Source organism: Dipteris shenzhenensis, chromosome 5, assembly GCF_047967505.1.
Source record: "Dipteris shenzhenensis isolate YYH24624 ecotype China chromosome 5, Dip_SZ_1.0, whole genome shotgun sequence".
Taxonomy (NCBI): domain Eukaryota; kingdom Viridiplantae; phylum Streptophyta; class Polypodiopsida; order Gleicheniales; family Dipteridaceae; genus Dipteris; species Dipteris shenzhenensis.
Genome location: NC_141600.1, coordinates 1,163,985 through 1,185,173, shown reverse-complemented (window position 1 = coordinate 1,185,173; position 21,189 = coordinate 1,163,985). Strand labels below are relative to the sequence as shown.

At 45.0% G+C, this 21,189-nt stretch overlaps 1 protein-coding gene across 2 annotated transcripts in view; it reads left to right on the top strand.

Annotated features, from left to right (window-relative positions):
* Positions 1–326: 326 nt before the first annotated feature.
* The window catches only part of LOC147901464 (ARM repeat superfamily protein), a 109,111-nt gene continuing 88,248 nt past the window's right edge, over positions 327–21,189 (top strand). For both annotated transcript variants that reach the window (XR_015541032.1, XM_087375220.1), the window contains exons 1-2: positions 327–583; positions 11,299–11,403. Coding sequence is in view for 1 of the 2 variants with exons in the window: in XM_087375220.1 (XP_087231346.1) it covers positions 431–583; positions 11,299–11,403 (258 nt within the window). In the remaining variant the exon portion in view is untranslated. The remainder of the gene's footprint in view (positions 584–11,298; positions 11,404–21,189) is intronic.

The window sequence follows — 21,189 nt, the reverse complement described above, 5'->3', positions numbered from 1 at the left end:
CTCGAGAATTCGACTACCACCTAGAGAATTCCAGAATCTTTTGCACCGGCTGTAATAAAGAGGAGGGCAAAAAGCCACAACTAGCAGGCCAGAGAGCTAGAGGAGGGGAGGCGAGAGCGAGCTAGAGTAGGGGAGGCGGGGCGAGAGAGGAGTTTAATTTTCGTAACTAGGATATGTTAATTCATCACGGGAGCAAGGAGAGTGAATAATTATTAGGCTTGACTAATTAATTGATTTTATTTTTAGAGAGTGAATATCCATAGTAAGCCCCAAGAAGGCGGGTAAACATTTGAAGAACATTCTGTCCCCTTTGGAAAGACCTTGCACTCACGTGCGCGCGCGGTAGAGCTGACATTGCAGTGATCCGACTCGAAATTGCTAGGCAAGCGCCTTCTGATCGCCAGTAGTCCAATGTCTTAGTTGGAAGAGAATGGCAAACGTCCGTGTACGATCATGGCGCGCAGCGTTCTCTCGTCTTCGAGAAGCACCAGCGTCGCCTATAGGAGCTTCCACATTGCTAGAAGATCTTTTCACGCAATCAAAAATATTGATCGCAGCTGCCTCAGATCTCCTCCCCGAAGAGGTAAAGGAAAATTGCAACTTTTAGTTTCTCCCCCCGAAGAGGTAAAGGAAAAATGCAACTTTTAGTAGAGATATACAATCCCAACTTATTATTTTCCATGGTTCCTTGCGAATCACTTTGAACCCAAAAGCACCCGCGACCATACACATAAAAGAAGATAAAAATTTGGCATCCAAAATTATGAAGCACATGTAATTTATCATGAGGAGGCAAACTGTATCGTTGTGCCAGCTGCGTTTAATCCTGTCCTGTGCCGTGGCTGTTTTAAGAAGCGAGGAGCAATCTAGATTTTTGACTGCAAGCTCCTGCTAGGGTCAATTTCTAACAAATATGGGTTGTGGATTTGCTCGAATGGCTGCCATACCTATCGATAAGAAGTTGGCAACTCTGGGCTTATGTGGAGCTGAAGACAACCAAGGGGAGATGGGAGTGTGTTGATGCCATATCCCCTTCCCCATGGCATCTCGGCGTGAGCGTCCTGGGCAGCCCAGACGGGCAGCACCCACTCTGGAGCTGCGGGGCTGCCTACAGTACAGCAGCAAGGAACAGGCCAGGGAGGCCATGGCTATGAGCAGGGGGCATACAGCCTAAGTTAAGGGATTGGCTGCAAAGAGCACAGAGGTTGTGGGGGAGGGTTTGCCTGTGAGCAGAGCCGGTGTGGGGGGGGGGAGCCTGCGGGCAAGGACAGGAAGGTGCAACGAGCCTAAAAGGCCTATGAAACCAAGTTGGAAATCATAGGGGAATTGGAGCCCCTAATCAACCAATAGAAATTGAAACTGTAAATAGAAATACATTCTATCACTATGAATGATTTGAGGTTTCTGCATGCCTGACTGTGTCCTGCCAGGAATGCTGGCACCTATGAAACATGTTGGAGATCATTGCTGTGGTCCTCTACCTTGCTCCATTGGATGAACTCGTGCAGTGATGCTGCAATGCGGTGTCTTGAATGAGGTGATAAATCGCTCCTCTAGCCAACCTCGAGCTTCTTTGTAGGATGGGCTCAGGATTTCATGTTCTGCAGTGCCCACTCAATGTGAGTGAAGAAGAAATCTGTGGTCACTGGGTCCTTGTCTAGCTATGGTTTTCATGAACCTGTATCTATGTCTAGTGATCAAAGAAGCAGCGCAAGCTGGTCCAAGTACAATGATCTGACTCAAGTCTAGAAATCCGTGGTCAAACAGGAAGTGACATTGACCTCGGATCTCATAGTACATGGGGCATTTCATTAGAATATATTGCATCTCATGTGTGGTGAATGAGGGCTTCTATGTGGTTGTGCCCGCCCAGAGAGAGGTATACTCAAGTAGTTCTCTTTCATTGAGATAGCAGACCTGGTAGAGGCTATTTACGGCCTGGTATAGGCCACTGTATGGGCCAGAGACCAGGCCACATAATGGCAAGATTAAGGCCAATCCAGGACCCGGACCAGGCTTGACCCGACTTGGTCAGATCTGGTCAGGTTAAGTCGGCCAGGTCACAGACATGGTTGGTGGGTTTGCTGGGTGGGCTTTCCCTATAAATAGGGTCCCCTTGCCACTCATTAGGTGTTCCTCACAGGCCCCCGTAGGACACCTGCCCCCTCCCTACATAGGGAAGTGGGGCCTATGAGACTCAGATATCCACGACCCTATCCTGCACCATTTGGAACTGTAATGGTACCTTATGGTCAGAACCAGGGAACTTCTCGGAATCCTATATAGGCCACGACATAGTCTTCTATACAGAGACACATCAGAGTCCAGAGCGCCCTCTCCCAATAGTCAGCAGATATACATGGGAGTCTGCCTACAGAGATGAGACGAGGGGTACAAGAGGAGTTCGAGGTTCAGGTGGAGTTGCAGTCCTTTTCAGATCCACACTTCAGGGGATCATTTCAGTAGAGCAGAGAGATACACATTCCAGATTTCTTTGGATCCGGATACGACACATGGACAGCCAGGATCTGTTTGTCGCAATTTGCTACTTCCCCTCGGAGACCTCCCACTTTGCCAGAGATATTCGAGGTGATGATGAGACATCCCCATTTGCTGCCCTTTATCAGTCCATCGTTGACTTTTCTAGCCGCAGAGAAGTCCTTCTAGTGGGGGACTTCAACGCGAGGACAAGGACCCATCAGGTACCACTTCTTGATTTCAGAGATGATTCCACTCTTTTGGCAGATGTTGACGTTGAGGAGGCAGGTATGCTACGGGTTTCGGCTGACAGGCGAGGTCCACTCTCATCCTATGGGCAGGCCCTGTTAGACCTGGGCAGAATACATGATCTCATTATCTATAATGGTCTTGACAGATGGCCCGCTTCAGGTGGTTTCACATGCTTTCCACATGGAGGGGGCTCCAGTGTTGATTACATCATGGGATCCCCTGTCTTCACATCTCGCATTAGTGACTCACTGTAGCACCTCTCCCCCCAGGGGCTGATCACACATACCTTTTCTTTCGCATCTCCACCTCCCTTTGCACAGCACCTTCCACCCCACTCAGTGCTTACTCCACCTACCACGATATACGCTTTGATCGGGATCACTCACCTTCTTACTCTGGCCATCTGTACATACTTCTCGCTTATATTGACTTCATACCCCTTTTATAGGATCGTGCTGCCCTTGTCACACGCTCACTACACGAGGCTGCCATTCACGCTTTTCCCCACACCACCCGCTCCACCCGCCCACCACCCCCTGGAACCGTACCCTGTAATAGTTGGTACGATGATGAGTGTAAGGCCTTACGCCGTCAACTCAGATTCGAAACCAAAAACAGTCTTCCGAGCGCACCAGATACGCTACGTGAATGGTACGAAGGAAGAAACTAGACTTCGTTCGTCAAAACGAGGAGGAGCTATTGAACATTTTGTTTAGTAACAACTCTAAGGACTTCTGGCAGAGATTTTTAGAAGGACGGTCCCCTCCGCCACTCACTGACACCCAGATCTGGTTTGATTATGCACGCACACTTTATGACATCCCAAATCAGCAAGTCCCTAGCCTCTCACACATGCCTCGTCCCACATCCTGCACCCTCTTCACTAGAGGAGGGGTAAAGGATGCTGTAATGAAACTTCATAATGGCCGAGCGAAGGATCATGAGGGACCATGCACTGAGCTCATTGCATATGGGATTAACCTCCTAGCCCCGATCTTAGCAAAGCTTTTTAATGAAGCGGTTTGTTTGGGATTTCCACACACTTGGACCATTAACACTATCTCACCCATCCACAAGGCAGGGGATCCCATGAGCCTGGAGAACTACATGACCATTATGATTGGACATGTCATGTCCAAGATTTATGCATCAGTACTTGACTCCGAGGTTAGCAGACTTACAGAGTGTCGAGGACTTAGAGCAGCAGGACAGGCCGGATTCCGGCGTGATCATGGAACCATGGACCACATTCTGACGCTCAGATGTATCATCGAGGAGGCGAGGTCACGGAAGCAGAGGGTTTATTGTTGCTTTGTGGATTTTCGCAAGGCATTTGACACGGTCCCGAGAGCCCGCCTCATACGGCGCCTACAGGACTTGGGTTATGACCAGGAGATCATTTGGGCTGTCATGGCACTTTATGAGAGAGTTTCTGGCAAAGTTCGGGTAGGATCCGGGTGGACAGACGAGATCATGAGTACCATCGGGGTCAAACAAGGGTGTCCTTTGTCGCCTACCTTGTTTGGCCTCTACATTGACGAGCTTGAGACAGTGATGCAAACACAGGGGGGTGTAGGTTGCTCTCTTGCGGGCACACTGATCCAGATTTTGCTCTATGCAGATGACGTGGCTCTCTTGTCTTCCTCAACAGAGAGGCTTCAGAGACACCTAGACGCACTACAGTCCTTTTGTGAGTCTCATGATTTGAAGGTCAACCTGGGTAAAACCAAGGTCATGATCTTCAATACATCTCGAGCCATCATGCATCAGGAGCAGTTCACATTTGCGGGGTCATCTGTTGAGATAGTTTCATCATACACTTATCTTGGGGTTATCTTCTCCGGACCGAGCTTCACTATGAGACCCGCGATGCGGGCACGCTTGAGTAGAGGGTATGCCTCATTGGCCAGGCTAGAGAGGCAGTGCTTCCGCTCACACTTTCAGGATCCACGCACCAAGGGGTTGCTTTTTGACTCCTTGGCTCGCCCAGCGGGGATGTACGGCAGTCCTTGTTGGGGTGGAGCGGCTATAGGGGGATTATAACAATGTGATGGCATTTGAGCCCAGATTGATCGAATGTTCTTTGGGAATAGGGTATATCAAGCTTTCGGGTCGACTGTGTATCACCAGGTCAAAAATTTGTTGCCTAATGAGGCCAGTCAAGAGATGCCACATTTTGCACAATTGTATGTTATGATAAAGATCATGAACTACAACACCGTTTGGGATGGGCAAGCATTTTGAAGTTGCTGCAAAGGATGATGCATGAGTGCAATCCATATGCCAGTGCATTGGTAGTTCTGGGGCAAGTGCTGAGAACAAATCCACATGCAAACTTGACGATGGTTATTTGTGAGAGTTGCTTAACCTCAAGGCAGTAGTACTTGGCTCCTACAACTAGCGATGTTGCCGCTATGATGCCTCGACAAGAGGATGACTTCTGTGTTAGGAATCGAGACATTCACATGGATAGACTACCTCCCTTCCAGTATAGCATGGATGCTCCGTTCTCTCCCCTCTTATCACACGAGCTCAACCAGGTTATCTGTGAGGATCTACTACAGCTACACACTTTTTGGACCTGGTTGGAACCGAGTGAACTCCCAGTGAAGCTTAGCTTCTACAGAGATCACTTCTTACATATCACAGCGGAGGGTTTCATTGACCCACCAGGATACACACAGATTCACCTACCCCACTCGATGAGGATCTCTCTTGGGCAGTTCCGGGTCTCTTCACACAGACTTCGCATCGAGAGCGGCAGAGCAGAGCGACTACCCAGGGAGCGGCGCATATGCACACTATGTGACATACAGGAGGTTGAGACAGAGGAGCATTTCATCTTCAGGTGTCCTGTGGACTATGAGATCCGAGGACGTTTCCACTGCCTCTTCAGAGATAGTTATGGGATTTTAGCCCATTTCCTCTCCTACCCAGACCAGCGGTGTTTGGTAGGTTTCATTCATGAGGCACTTAGACGCCGCGAGAGGATACTCCGAGCACGGAGACATAAGCAGACTTCTTCCTCGGTTGATCCCTCTCAGAGCTCTATCACGGAGTTCTTTCAGCTAGATCACATGGATCCCAACGAGACGAGGCCTCGACATGACCGTGACCCGGAGCCCGTGACCTGACAGCTCAAACAGAGGGTCGACACACAGATCACACTTGGAGACATCCCCTCCTTGTTTAGAGTTGGAGCCCGACCGACGGGGGTTACAATAGCCCTGGTTAGACGCAGAGCTACGACCAGGAGACGTGCCAGGACCGCACCTCTGAGTGGCCGACAGCACTCTATTGCCGACTTCATGCCTCCACTGCCTCATCCATGCTGATATCTTGCTGTTGCTGGGGATGATGATGATATTGATGATGATGCTGAGATTGATATATAGTCGACCATCGACATGACTATGTTGTACTTAGGACTTAGTACTGCCATTCTGCATTTTTTGCATTTTTGGCATTTTGCATTTTGCATTGGTATGGACGCTCGTTTAGTAGCTCCACTACCACAGCTCATTGTATCAGGATTTTCACAGTCTCATAGACCCATCGGTCTTCCGAAGACTTCAATAAACTTTCTTTCTTTCTTTCTTTCTTTCACACACACACCCCTCTGGTTGGCACTGTATTTCCAAGCTATAAATGAAGTTATTTTGCCTCTCTCTCTCTCTTTCCTTAATGCTTCTGCAATATGTGCAATGTTGACATGGTATCAGAGCTCCAGGTCGTCTATAAGCTTGTTCTTGTGTGGGGAGGACACAGGTTGCTGCTGGTTGAACCTTGGGATATCGTCGCTGCCCATATCCCACCCACCCTTATTGCATTGTGCATGGATGAAACCATCGCTTGTATCTTGATCTTACGATAGAACTTATGTCACACCCTCTAATTGCAGCAAGAGAGAAGGATCGGGCGGCTGTTGGAGAAGGTGATGGAGATGCCAGGGAGGCTGCTGTAGACTTGAGCTCATTTTTCAGTTCTTTTTAAATTTTGTTTTGATGTAGTTGCAGTAGCAGAGGGGATTGGAGTTGTTGTTGATCTGAGCTCAGCAAGTGTGAGTGCTTGCAGTGGATCCATGGCACCCCTGTGTTTGAGCAGGATGACAAACTCAACTATGCTCATTGGAGGCCCAATATGCGGATCTAGTTCATAAAAAAGGGTCTCTGGGAAATCGTCCAGGGCCATGAGAAGAAGCTCAAATGTCGTATGAGCACGAAGTGTCGGACCCAAGACCCGGAGGATGCTTTCCTTGAGGAATTGCAGGACTGGAAAGACCGTGATCTAAGGCACACCTTACAAAGGTGGTCTCCCCAGCGGTGCAAACGTTAAGTAGTGCTTCTGAAGTGTGATCCAAGTTAGAGGATCTCTATGCTCGGGATTTTTCTATGCGGACTGTCACGTTCTAGGGTCAGCTCTACTTTCTTGAACTTTTTGTAGGGAGCTCGCTGCAGCTGTCACTCCTCAGCAAACTTGTATCCACCTGCTTGGTAATTTATTTTCTTTTACATTTCAATTTTTATTAGTTTATAAATTCATTTGTTTAAATGGTTGAAAAGCACAGAGTGTTTCAGCAGCCATGCTTAATGAAGGCCAAGGTCATCCATGACCAGTTATTGGCGATTGGTGCTACGTTGTCCTCTGCTCAGCTGGCTGCACTCATCCTCACAAAGCCTCCACAGGAGTATGATATGGTTTTTCAAGCATTGTGGTGCCAGGTCACAAAAAATCAATTGGACTTTCATGACCTCTGCTCCTTTCTCTTGGAGGAGGAATCTGTTCTATTGTCCTAGGGTAAGCGAATAAGAATTGACTTTTGCGAGCATGTATTCTTTGGCTGCTTTTGGGAGTAAAATGCACTCTCTCACATTTGGCTTCTTAAGAGATCTTCGGTTCAAGCCTCGGTTCAAGCCTGTTCGCCCAATCGCTTTCTAAGGTTGGATTTGCTTGATACCAAAAGGGGGGGAGAAGGATGGCATGTGTCAGTGGTGCCCGATCCCATTATTGGACACTGCGTTAGGTAAGGTCATCTTGAGCTTGAGGCTCTCTCTCTCTCTCTATATATCTATAGTCCACACCCCCTAACATAATCCGCGACACCCATATAGGTTTGATGCATGAGAGGAGCATTCTAAACACAATAGATTGAGAATGGGAGGAGGCCCAGCCTCTCGCTGTCTGCTTGCTGAATATCAATGTCTCATGGTGTTGATCAGGCACTTTCGACATTGCAAAAGAAAAGTTGGACTAGTGCTACTCCTGTGGGGAGAGAGGTCACCCAGCAAAAGATTGTCGGTCTAAGGACGAGCAAATCTAAGGACCAGGACACAACATCATCAAAACAGGCAGACTCATCTTTTGACAAGTTTGGTGGTCCAAGGGCAGCTCTTGCTTAGGAAGACCAGACTGTACTTGCTTTCTAGCAGTAAGGTATGAGTTCCCCCACATGCTACATCCAGAGAGGGCTTGTGGGCGGGAGAGCGAGCTGATTACATCTCATATAAAACTGAAGCTTAGCAGCTATGGTAAGCTTTGAAGAAAAAGCTATGAACTGGACGTGTTTGAAGTTCATTGCTTGATGTAGCATAGACTATGGACAGGATGTGTTCTGAGCTCATTGTTTGGGATTACTGGACGTGATGCGTTCGCTAGGGGATGTTGGGCATGGTTTGTTCTACAGCATCATTCCTTACTTGGAATTGACTGCACACTGGCATGGGAAATCAAAGCCAAGCAGATCTCTTTGTTGTTATGGTGGCATTGTGTTTTGAGAATCTAGGCGAGCAGGTGCTCTCTTCGAGGTTATTCTTATATTGGTAGTGTTGGAGGGTCCATGGTTCCATCTTCATCAGCTTTTCTCTTCAAACTATTTGTACACTATGGGCTGCAGAGAGGGTGTTAGAATATATTACTAAAACATGAAAGAAATTAACTTTTTATAGCTTTGAACCCTCCACTTCCGTTGAAAAGCACACATTTGGGAAATCAAAGCCAAGCAGATCTCTTTGTTGTTATGGTGGCATTGTGTTTTGAGAATCTAGGCGAGCAGGTGCTCTCTTCGAGGTGATTCTTATATTGGTAGTGTTGGAGGGTCCATGGTTCCATCTTCATCAGCTTTTCTCTTCAAACTATTTGTACACTATGGGCTGCAGAGAGGGTGTTAGAATATATTACTAAAACATGAAAGAAATTAACTTTTTATAGCTTTGAACCCTCCACTTCCGTTGAAAAGCACACATTTGGAACGTTTCATACTCTATGCTTCTTGTATGTGGATAACTAAATTCTTCCCTAATATATGAGAAGACAATTTTCAATATCCTAATATACGAGGAGAGATTTTTTGAGAGCAATGTAAGTGTAAATATAAATATAAGTGTAAATAAAAATAAAATAAATAAATAAATAAATAAATACAAAGAAATACAAATATATAAATATAAATATAAATACACACACTTTTTTTTTGGGGTGGAAATTTTGAAGCTTTATATTACAAAATAGTTTCCTTTGAAAAGAGAGCTCAAGGGTACATCAGCTGAAAATTTCAGTATATGACAAGTATACATTGTAATCTATGTAATGAGTTTGCAGACAATCAAAGAGAGATTGCTGCAAAGATCGCTTGAAAAAAAAGAAAACTAGAAAAGGTAGGATCACCAATGACTCTGTGGTTTCGATCTTTCCAGAGAGTCCAGAGTGCCTAGTGGCGAACCCATGAAAAGAACAACTCAAACTTAGTCGGCGAGGATCAATCCCAAAAAGCGGCTTTGTTTGAATGACTTGCCCATGTTCCAAGAAGGGGGAACATTCATTGTTAACTATGATTGCAATCTTTGCTCTTGTCCAAGGTTCATAGCTCTTGTTGCTACAAGTGCCTCCATAGCTGTTGGTGCCTCGTGTTGGCCGTTGCATTTCTTACATGTAGATGATTTGAGAGCTTGTGACTCCAGATTCTGAGATTGCTCCCCTTTTAGTATAGCCTTGAGGCCCCCTCTGTTTTGCTCACACATCACAAGGCTAACTAGGTTATTTAGGAGGACCTCATATGACAACCTTCCTGTGAAGCTTAGCTTCTATAAAGATCATTGCTTACAGATATTAGAGAAGAGCTTCATCCATTTGCTAGGCTACAGATGGATCCACCTCCCCCGCTTTGCGGATTTTGTTCGGGCAATTCAGTGTTTCCACACACCGACTACACATTGAGACTAGACCCGCTTAGGGCATACATAGGGAGGGCCGCATTTGTTATAGAAGCTTGAGTTAGAGGAGCACTGTGCTTTTAGATGCCTTGTGTACTATGAGATCCGAGGTCGTCACCTCTGTCTTTTCAAAGATGGATTCAAACTCCTCTCCATCCCCTTGTCTCACAAAGATCAGAGACGCTCGATGACTTTCATTCACGACATAGAGACTAGTTGCTCAGGGCACATAGACGAGATTAAGGTGCTTAGCTAGAGCCTACGTATAGTGTAATCACCGAGTTTTTCCATCGGATAGCACATACCAGCATGCCCTAGGAATATGGCATATTCGAGGCCCGGAGCAAGAGATACGACAGGTCCATCAACATGTTGATGCACATATCAGGCTTGTGGATCTTCCTTCCATGTTGACTAAACCGGAGGCACATTTGACGGCGGCTATGACAGTGGCACTTGTCCAACGCCACAGCTAGGAGACCAGAATGGCGGACTATGTATATTTACTGATGTCAATGCTCTATCATGGGTTATTCCGGAGCAGCCCCGTACACCTCCATAGCCTCTCTCTGCGAAGGCCTCCTTATCCATTCTCAATCGCCTCGCCATGCAAACATGGTTCCTCAGACAACATACAGAGGACCACCATAGTAACTTCATGCTGCAGTTCCCATCCTCTCCATGGGCTTAGACACTTTGTACTAGTGTTTATGTTTATGCTATATTTGTCAAGTGCAGAGGCACGCTTAGAGGCTCGACCCATTCAGCTCTCTTGTACTCTACTATTTGGGCATGGAAGTTCAAATCTTTGCACTAAGGATTTTCATCTACTAGTAGCAACTTCCGGAAGTGCCTTGATGTTGGAGGCCTGTTCTTCCACAATCTTTTACAGATTTTTGTTCTCTTTCCCAATAGACTTGTGCATCTCTGCAAAGCTGGCCATTTCTTTCATACATAGGACTAGGCATTCTTTCATTTTGTACCATAATCTCGGACCAAAGTTAATTAACATCTGTGGAAGATCAAGGAAGCCTATGAGTCCAAATCAAAGTACGTCATGGGAAAAACATCTCTAGTAGTCTAGGGGTGTATAGTACCCCCCTAAGGGTCTAATGTCGAAACTGAAACTAGAAAGGGTAATACACTCATGTGTTGGAAGTTATTCCTGTCTCTGTCATCTAAAATTTTGTGAATGTATCTTTTCGGGTATTCTACTCTCTGGTGGCTTTATTTATAATGTCTATCATAATTCAGCTGGTTTCATGGTATGCTCAGGCATCAGGCATTTGACAAATGTGACAGTTTGATTTCGATATAGTGCCGTATTTTAGTTTCATGTATTACTTTTTTTGTTGTGCAGGTTGCAGAAGACATTGTGTATTTAATACAATTGGTTTCATCAGAGCCGAGTTTGCTTCCTGACTTCTACGATATCAGAACTGTCTGTAGCAAAGTCTGCTGTTTGGTAAGACCATGCAGAAAAGCAGAGTCAAATTCTTTCCTTGCGGGTGTTGTTTAAAATATTTGATGAGAGTTGGGATTTGTGATTTGATTCTGTTAGCAGTTCCTTGTTTTTCCTCAATACGTTTCTGGCTTAGACTCTTAATATTATGAAACAATAGGTTTATTTTCTGTACAAAATTAGAACCGTCAAGGATGTATCACCCACTTTAGTTCTTAAGACTAACTGATATTGGGATTACACAAGATGGACACATCAGGATGCCATGGAGTCCATAGAAGAATAAAAAATTGGCAGATCATGGATGTCATGAGCCTGACAAACAGCTTCCTTCGTGTTTCAAGGAGTCTCCTAAAAATCATTTGCTACAAGAGTCTAAGAGCCAATCCACACTGGATGTTTACTGACATGTAATAGGCTGAACCAACTGCTTCTGTTGGCTCTAAACTATGAGTGTGATTGATGCTTGAGCATTTTTGTTTGCAACCCAAAGATGTGGAGTATACAAGATCTCAACTTAAAAAAGAAGAGAAGCAAATGACAATGTAAAAAAGACAGAAATAATCCAAGGATTTCAAATCTCAATATAAGCAGAACATTGGAAGAACAAAATCTTTAATCTCAATATGAGCAGAACAGCACCTCATACGTTTTGTGCTTTATGTGTTGTTCAATCTAACATAAATGTCTAGTGAACTATCTATTCTTCAAAAATGTTTATTATTGTTTGGGTGGTTTTCTAGTTCTGATCATGCCCATTTGATTGGGCTCCATAGATTTTGGTTTTGCTGTACAGATTGTGGCTTTATATGGCAGTAACTCTCGACAATATTTCTTGTGAGGTGAATATGCTGCCGTTACTATTCTTGACCTCAATCAAAAGAAAATAATGGAGAGATCCCAGATTTGTCATTTCAAATTCCTCCATAAGAAGCTTCTTGACAATAGAGATCTTTTTCCTGTGGTTTCATGTAAGTATCAAATCATCCGCGTACAGGATCAATACCAGCCTCTTCCCCACCTTTGAAAAGAGATAAAGATTGGCATCTGAAGGACTTCGAGCCAATCCGATCTTGGAGAAGAACTCGTCGATCCGCTGATACTATTCTCTCGGGGCCTGTTTCAGCCCGGACAATGCCTTCTTCAATCTGCATACCTTGGAAGCGGAACCTAGAACCTGAAAGTCCAGTGGCTGCCCACGTATGCCTCCTTCTCCAGGGTCCCATTGAAGAAAGCTTATTTTACATCCATCTGTAATATCGGCCATCCATGATGGGCAACAAGGCTATAACAGTCCAAACGGTTGCCATCCGAGCTGTCAAGACAAATATCTCATCGAAGTCGAGACCCTCTGATTGAGCGTACCCTTTTACCACGAGCCTGGCTTTGTACTTGTCCAAGCTACCATCAGACTTGAACTTCAGTTCATACACCCACTTGGTACCAATATTTGAAACCGGCCTTCGATAAACGAAAGGGCAGTGATCTTCTTCTACTCAATCATAAACTTCATAAATGGCCACAATGCAAGCTTCAGTCACTTCAATCACTTAGCACAACTTAGAAACAAGCTTCAACAACAACAAAGGTGAGGCTAGAATGCCCTTGCTCAATGTAAATAGTACACAGTGCACCCATTGGCCCCAAATGCCTTGGCGCCCCTTACTGTATTTATTTAATGCTTTTGAATGGAAATGCTTTACAACAAGGGTTCAACCCTGCACTGTTCCTCTCTGCAAATCCTCTACCTGTCTTCAAGGCATCTAATCCAAGTGCACCACTAGAATTCCCACTGTCAAGGCATACTCAAGCATTCACTTCTGATCTGACACAACTTAGAGGCATTCAGGCATCCAAACCACTGGCAGGAGAAGAGAGAAATGAAGGTAGAGAGCGGAGAATGAACAAGAAAGAGCTGTAGAGGAAAGATGGTCCACATATCTGCCCCGAAATGATTGCCTCGGGATCTGTGCCCGAGTCCTTCTAAGAGAAGGTGCCAAAAGCAATAGGGAAAGTTCCTCCTACAGCCTGCACTGGTCCAAAATAGCTCCAAAACAGCTCTAGAAGCCACCACGCAGCCAAAAACATATGCACAAAGGTCCAACACAGCAAAAGACACCTCGGGCACCTGTTGGAGGCAGCTGAACACGTCTGTACGGATTCCGTACAGTCCGTACGAAAAATTTCAGAAAGTTCAAAAATGACTTCTGGCACTTCCTAGAAGTGTGTACTAGCCTTGGAACAGTCAAAACAGACTTAAAACGGCTGAAAACAGGCTTGAAACAGCTCAAACAGCTCAAAAACTGCACAAGAACAATTGAAAACGTCCAACACCTCTGGGAGAGTGAGGGGAGAGAGATGGAAGGTGGGGGAAGGGCATGCATACACATGCATGACAAATGGCACCTCCTTCTTGCCATTTGCCCCTTCATTAAGGTCCTAACCCCCATACCAAGGACAATGTTGGTTATCCTTGGGTCCAACTTTTAGACCCCTCTTTTAAAGCCTTTGCCTTGCCCCTAGGACCTAGTGGTGCACCTAGACTTTGCCCTTAGGAACTTCTAGGAAGTGTGCACTTCCTCTAGCCAGTCCCTCACGGCCAAACCATTACAACACTTAACCATGGTTAACCTCGGGTTAAGCGTAGGTTGAGTTACGAAGATACTTTACATCACTTTTCGCGTCCTCGTGACAACATCCTTCTCTGCTTAAAAGGTTTGTCCTCTAAGTTCCAGGTGTCATTCTCCAGAATAGCATCCATCTCCGTCTTCATGGCAGCCTGCCACTTTGGAATATCCTTTGCCTCCTCAAAGGATCTAGGCTCGTCGATCTGTGCTACCAGTGTGTAGTTCGCGGTAGGAGTCCTCGGGATGCGTTGGGGTCTCTGTGGCCCGGAAGGGTCTCAGGTATGTTTGTCACTTGATGATCGTGCAAGGTCTGTAGGTACCACTGGGGTAACTTCTTCTTTGTAGATGGTGTCTTCGGAGGTGGCTGTGGTGCATCTTGCTTTCCCCCAGACTCCTCAGACTCTTCATCTTTCTCCACCTCTGTGAGGTCAACCTAAGTGCTGGTGAGGGTGCAACTAGAATTTCCTAAATCGCCTCCTCAGGTTGAGACTCTGTCTCCTCAAAGACCACGTCCGTGCTAATAAGGATCTTCTTTGTTGCCACATTGAAGAGACGTTAAGCCTTGGATCTTCACTGTACCCGATGAAAATGCTGTTGGAATCCCACTTTGTTCTTTCGTCCTTGAGCACATGTATGAAATCTTTAGAACCGAAAATGCGTCAATGTGAGATGGTTGGCGTTTTACCATAGTATGCTTCATATGGAGTCTTGTCTTCAATGGCCTTTGTCTTGGTCCTGTTGAGGATACGAACGGCCGTGTTCACGGCTTCACCCCAAAAAGCTCTAGAGAGAGACTTCCTCCTTAGCATGATCAAACCCATCTTTGTCACATTCCGGTGCTTCTGCTAGGCTACACGATTTTGTTGAGATGTGTGTGTGGTTGTGAGCTGTCTCTTGATTGTGTGCTTCTTGCAGAAAGCATCGGGCTCAATAGATGTGAACTCACCCCTTGTGTCAGTTCGAAAGGCCTTCACAACCTTCCCTGACTCCTTCTATACCTTGGCCTGCCAGTCTTTGAATTTGTCGAAAGCTTGTGACTTTTTGGCTAGGCAGGTCATCTTGCTATAGTCATCTATGAATGTAAGAGAATATCTAGACTCTGCAAATGAATTAGTAGACATGGGACCACAAATGTCAAAATGAATCAACTCTAGTGGCTTTGTGGCCCTCGATGAGGCCTTCTGTGGGAATCCCTCTTTGTGTTGCTTGCCCTCCAAGCAAGCCTGGGAAACACCATTTGGTTGTGCAATTGACAGGAGTCCATCCACCATGCTCACCTTCTGCATCTTTGATAAGGTGCTATAGTTCCTGTGTCCGAATCTTTCGTGCCACAGCTTGGAGCTTTTATGATCTCCTCGAACTAGGAAAGCATCGATTCGGTACAATCAATTCCTTGAGCTACAATATCTCTAATCTTTTTGGTTTTGACAACAACCCCCTTGTCGTCGAATATCACCCAAAGTTTCCCGGTCTTCGACATCCGACTAACAGAAGCAAGTTCTTGCACAGCTTGGGAACATAATAAACACTAGAGATTACCTCGATTGCTCCTAACTTGGTGCGGAATGGTATGCTACTAATACCTTTGACAGGTCATGTCCCATTGTTTCCCACCGTCATTTTAGAGTTGGGATGTGTACTTTCCATGGTCTTGAACCATTCCTTCTTGTTCAAAATGTGTTTTGATGCCCTGTTGTTGACATACCTGCCCTCCGTGTCCTCACTCACTGCATGAGCTGAGCAATGCTCAATGACTAGGCAAAGCTCACCTGTAATAATGTTTGGTGAGTCGGACTTTGTCTCCTCCTTGGGCTTGGACTCCCTCTCTCGCTTCGAATCTGCTTTATGCTTGCGACAATTTTTAGCATAATGGTCAAGCTTCTTGCAGTAGAAGCACTTGAATTTCTCATTCTTCTCTGCATCTTCTGTTTTGCCTTTGGAATCCTTAGACTTCCTTTGGAATCCTTAGACTTCTCCTTGCCGGGTTTGTCTTTCGCCAATAGGGCCTTGTCATCTTTTTTGTCGAACTGCTCCTCTGCTTTAGATATGCTTTATTCTTGCGACAATCTTTAGCATAATAGCCAAGCTTCTCGTAGTAGAAGTGAAGGAAAGCAAGAGATGGAGAGCAAGCCACACAAAACGTACTGAATAAGAGATAGGAAATAACATACAAAAGGAGAAGGTTTTGTCTAAGGGACAAAACCTTATCCTATCCACTAACCATAGTTAGGGATCCTAACTGTGGTTAGAGGGAAAAACTTGTAATGAGGGAAAAGTGTCCCTAACTCAATTATTGACTATACATTGGTCATTGCCATGATTTATGGCGATAATTCCAACACGCCCTTGCAGTGTTAATGTGATGATGTACAAGGAAAGGATCAATCACCAAAAGGAGATAAGTTGAGGGCATTGCGAAATGCCTCAAACTTCTCACGTGGAAGTGCTTTGATGAAGATGTCTGCAACATTGTCATGTGTGGGGACATAGATCATACTGATCTCCCCTGCATGCACCTTCTCTCTGACATAATGATAATGAACCTCAATGTGCTTCGTGCGAGCATGAAACACAGGATTCTTTGCAACTGCTATAGCACTCTGACTATCAGTGAGAATTGGAGAAGGACCCTCCAATGATAGATGAAGATCAGCAAATAAGCGATGTAGCCACACACATTCAACTGTTTGTTGTGAAAGCTGCCCTGTACTCAGCTTCACATGAGGAAGTAGCCACAGTAGTTTGTTTCTTACTTAGCCAAGAAATGCAAGTATGTCCCAAAAAGAAACAATTACCACTTATGGATTGCCTAGTGTCATAATCTCCAGCCCAATCTGAGTCACTGTAAGCATGCATTTGCTAGTCACCCCCCCTAGGAAACATCAAGCCATAAGACTTTGTGCCTTGCAAGTCACGGAAAATGCGTTTTACAGCTTGCCAATGTGCTGTCTTTGGGCTGTGCATATACCTGCTCACTTGTGATACTGCAAACTGAATATCAGGCCGTGTATTGCACAAATAAATGAGGCATCCAACAGCCTGACTGTAGAGTGTGGCATCTACTGATTCACCTGCATCATACATAGTAAGCTTCAGCCCTGGCTCCATGGGAGTGGCTGTAGGCTTGCAATCTTGCATGTTGAGCCGGTTACCGATCCAAGAGCTTTTTGCACATACTTGGATTGAGACATAATAATGCCATGTCTCTCTTGTATAAACTGGATCCCCAAATAAAAATGTAACATGTCAAATGTAGCTTTCAATTCAGCTTTGAAATCTGCAACTTTTTCTTCATGGGACCTTGTGAGCAACATGTCATCTACATAAAGAATGATGACCAAAATATCCCCCCCATCCTTCTTGATGTAGAGAGTACTTTTAGTTGGACTGTTATGAAGTCCCTTGCTGGTCAGAAAGGCATCAATCCCATGCACGTGGGGCTTGTTTCAGCCCGTACAAAGCTTTATTCAGCTTGCAAACTTTATGTTCATTACCTGAATTTCAAAGCCACAGTGCAGCCATAGCAATAACGGATCTGCTAGCAATCATCCTGGAAGTAGGAGCAAATGTCTCCTCATTATCAATGCCCTTCTTCTGAGCATAGCCTTTCGCAACCAGCGGCCAGCCGTGCCTTGTACCTGTCAATGGACCCATCAAACTTTCTTTTTACTTTGAAACCCCATTTGGTACCTATGGCATTCTTTCTTGGTGGCAAATCCACAATATTCCAGGTTTGATTTTTCTCAATAGACTGCAACTCATCATGCATGGCATGCATCCAATGCCCATTGTCCTTAGCTTCTTCGAAAGTATCAGGCTCTTCCTCATCAAGAAGAGTACCTGCATAAGCTGATTCAAGAGAAAGAGCCCGCCTTTCGTGCCTTGCTGCACTACGAGTTCTGCCAGGCAAAGGAGCATCAAGCCTGTATGGCTCTGTATATTTCTGTAGTCTCTTGCTTGACAGCATTTTCCATTGCGTGTGGAGGAACTAAATCAGCCTGTGGCTGAATCGGAGTGTATGGAACAGGAGGAGCTTGCTGTAAATGCTGATTGTCAGCAGGGATGTCATATGCGGAACCCAAAGCAATGGGTAGTAATCCCTCAAAAACATCATCCAATGTAGAAGAAGCTGGGATAATGAATTCAGCTTGTGTATGTGCTGAATTTTCTGAAAAGATTACATCTTTGTTGACAAAAATCTTGTGTGAAACAGGATGGTAGATATGGTAACCTTTGCTGTTTGCACTATACCCAACAAATATGCATTTAAGTGCCTTGTCTGATAGCTTATGTCGAAACTCAACAGGCACTTGGGCATATGCAACACATCCAAAGACACGAAAATGTTCCACTGAAGGCTTTCTCCCATGCCAAACTTCATAAGGAGTCTTTGTTTTCAAAGCCTTAGTGGGCGCCCGACTCAAAAAATAGTTGGCACTCATGAGACCCTCAAGCCAAAACCTGTCAGGCAACTTTTTGCTTGTGAGCATGCCTCTATCCATCTCCATAAGAGTTCTATTCTTTTGCTAAGCTTTGCCATTTTGCTGAGGGGTAAGCCTCACTGTAAGCTGATGTGTGATGTCTTTCTCTTTCAAATAAGCCTCAAATTCATTAGACATATACTCCCCTCCTATATCTGTACGTAGAATCTGCCCCTTGAGTCTTGTTTCATTCTCAACCTTTGCCACAAAGTGTCGAAAATGCTTAAACACATCTGATTTTTTCTTTCATAGACCCAAGTGTAGTTTGAGTAGTCATCAATAAATGTTACATAACAGAGATAACTACCCAATGGAGGAGTCCTCATGGAACCGCATACATCACTATGAATGAGCTGTAATTTTCGAACAGCTCGTAGTGCCCCATCCTTCTTGAAGGGAAACCTGTGCATCTTCCCAAATATGCACCCTTCACAGGCATGAGGGGGAGTTGACTCCAAGGGAGGCAAAGCATCAACCATAGAATGTTTTTGAAGAGTCATCAAGCTGCCATAACTCATATGCCCATACCTAGCATGCCATAACTTTGCATTTTGCATAGCAACAATGCGAGAAGAAACTGCAAATGCATCATCTGGTCTTTTCTTGAAAACATCAAGCTGAAAAAGACCACGAAACAGCGTGCCAAATAGCCTCAAGGCATAATCATCTTCTCTATCTCAAACTGCACACCAAAGACAACTTAAAATCCTCTTTTATTGAGAGAGGGCACTGCTTGATTCCAGGTACATAAAGCACATCATGAATTCTGAAATTTGAGCCATCTGTGGCTGTAAGTACAGTCTCACCAATACCATGAATTGAATAAGAAGAATCATTTGCACAAGATACCCTTTTTCCAGTGGGTGATGGATGGAGAGAATCAAACAAACACTTCCTGGAAGTGATATGTTTCGTGGCACCACTATCAAAGTACCAATTATTCAATGTCTCATTGACATTGAAAGTGCATGAATCCTTAGAAGGATCATAGCTGCAAGTCAGAAAAGCATAAGAGTCATCCTTAGATGTGGCTGTAGTATCCGGAGCAGCCACCTAAAAATCAGAAATGCAAGTCAAAAAGGCATAATCTTCTTCCACTAAGTTGGCTGAAGCATCACCACCATCATGTCCATGAGGAGCTGAATCTGTGAGAGCCATACTTGAATCCTTTTTCTTTTCCTTGGCAATTATTTTCTTGCATTCTCCTATGTAGTGACCTGGCTTTTTACAATAATGACAAATGCTCTTTCTTTTGGGCTTCTCTGCATCGCTCTTAGCCTTGTGAGAAGGCTGTCCAGAATCAGCTTTATGCTGATGTGTAGGCTGATTTGCATGTTGCTTATGCTACCCCTTCCCTTTGGGCTTGAATTTCGAAAGCATGGCATGCTCATCAGCCTGTTCTCCCTGGTTTGTTCTTTGTGTAACAAAAGCCCTATTAACTCATGAAAAGTGAGAGGGTTGCCCCCCCCCTTAAAGACAGGTTCAATGAGGTGTGAAAACCAAGATAAGACTTAGGAAGAGAATTCAAAGTGGTAGTAACCATCTCTGAATCTGCAATGATCTCATCAATATTCAACAATTGCTCTTGCAAATCATGAATTTTTGTGAGGTGCTCAGACATAGAGTCACCCTCATCCATATGAGTATGAGTCAACTCTCTCTTCAGGAAAGAGACCCTAGCATCATTGCGGGCTGAAAACATACTCTCCAAAATATCCCAAGCTGCCTTTGAGGTCTTGCATGACCGAATGTGTGGAATAATAAACAAAATGCCAAAGTGTGACAAGAAAACAAACTGCCAAACTGTGACAAAGAGTATCCTTTCTTGGGATTTTAGATGCACAACCCAAAACTGCCAAAAAATATGTCCACAATGACAGCTTACTGTCAAAGCCAATCAAAGGCTCAAAATGTGCCCAAAAGCTGCCAATATAACACTGCAAAAATGACTAATGTCTGCAATGTCACTCAAATTGAGTCCAAAACTGCTTGCGACAGTCACAAACAGCTAGAACATTGCCAAATTGCATCCGAATGCCAAAAGCAGTTTCTTCAGGGAAATTGCATCCAAAAGAATGGAAAGCCCCAAATTTGCAGACAATTGCAGGGCAAAACCAAAAGCCCCAAATTTTGTGGGTAGATTGGGCTGAAATTGGGGCAAATCCAAGAAAAGCCCACATAAGCTCAATGTGCTTTCGAGGTTGATGCCATCTTTCAAACAGTGACTTTCCTCCATAGAGTCTGGGCCTTACTCCAGTGGAGGTTACCGAGGCTAGCATTGGAGTCTTCCAGGCGACTAGCAGAGAGTGGTGTTGAAATAGCATGGTACGTACGGGTATCCACATGGTTTGGTAATCACGGCATCCAGATGGACAGACTTCCCTCCTTTCAGTATAGCATGGATGCACCACTGAAGATGATCCCACGAGATGAGATCAAGCGTATCATACGATTGGACTTGCTCCAGCTCCATACATCTAGGGCTTGGGGGGGAGAGGAGTTTCCACCAAGATCCAGTTCGACCATGACCACTTCCTAAGGGTCTCGGAGCGTGGTCTCATCATTAGACCTCAGTACCTCAAGGACATGAGAGTCTCACATGCATTGAGGATCGCCATTGGTCAGTTGCGAGTCTCGTTAGATTAGCTGAGGATTGAGACAAGGAGAGTTGCAGGCATACC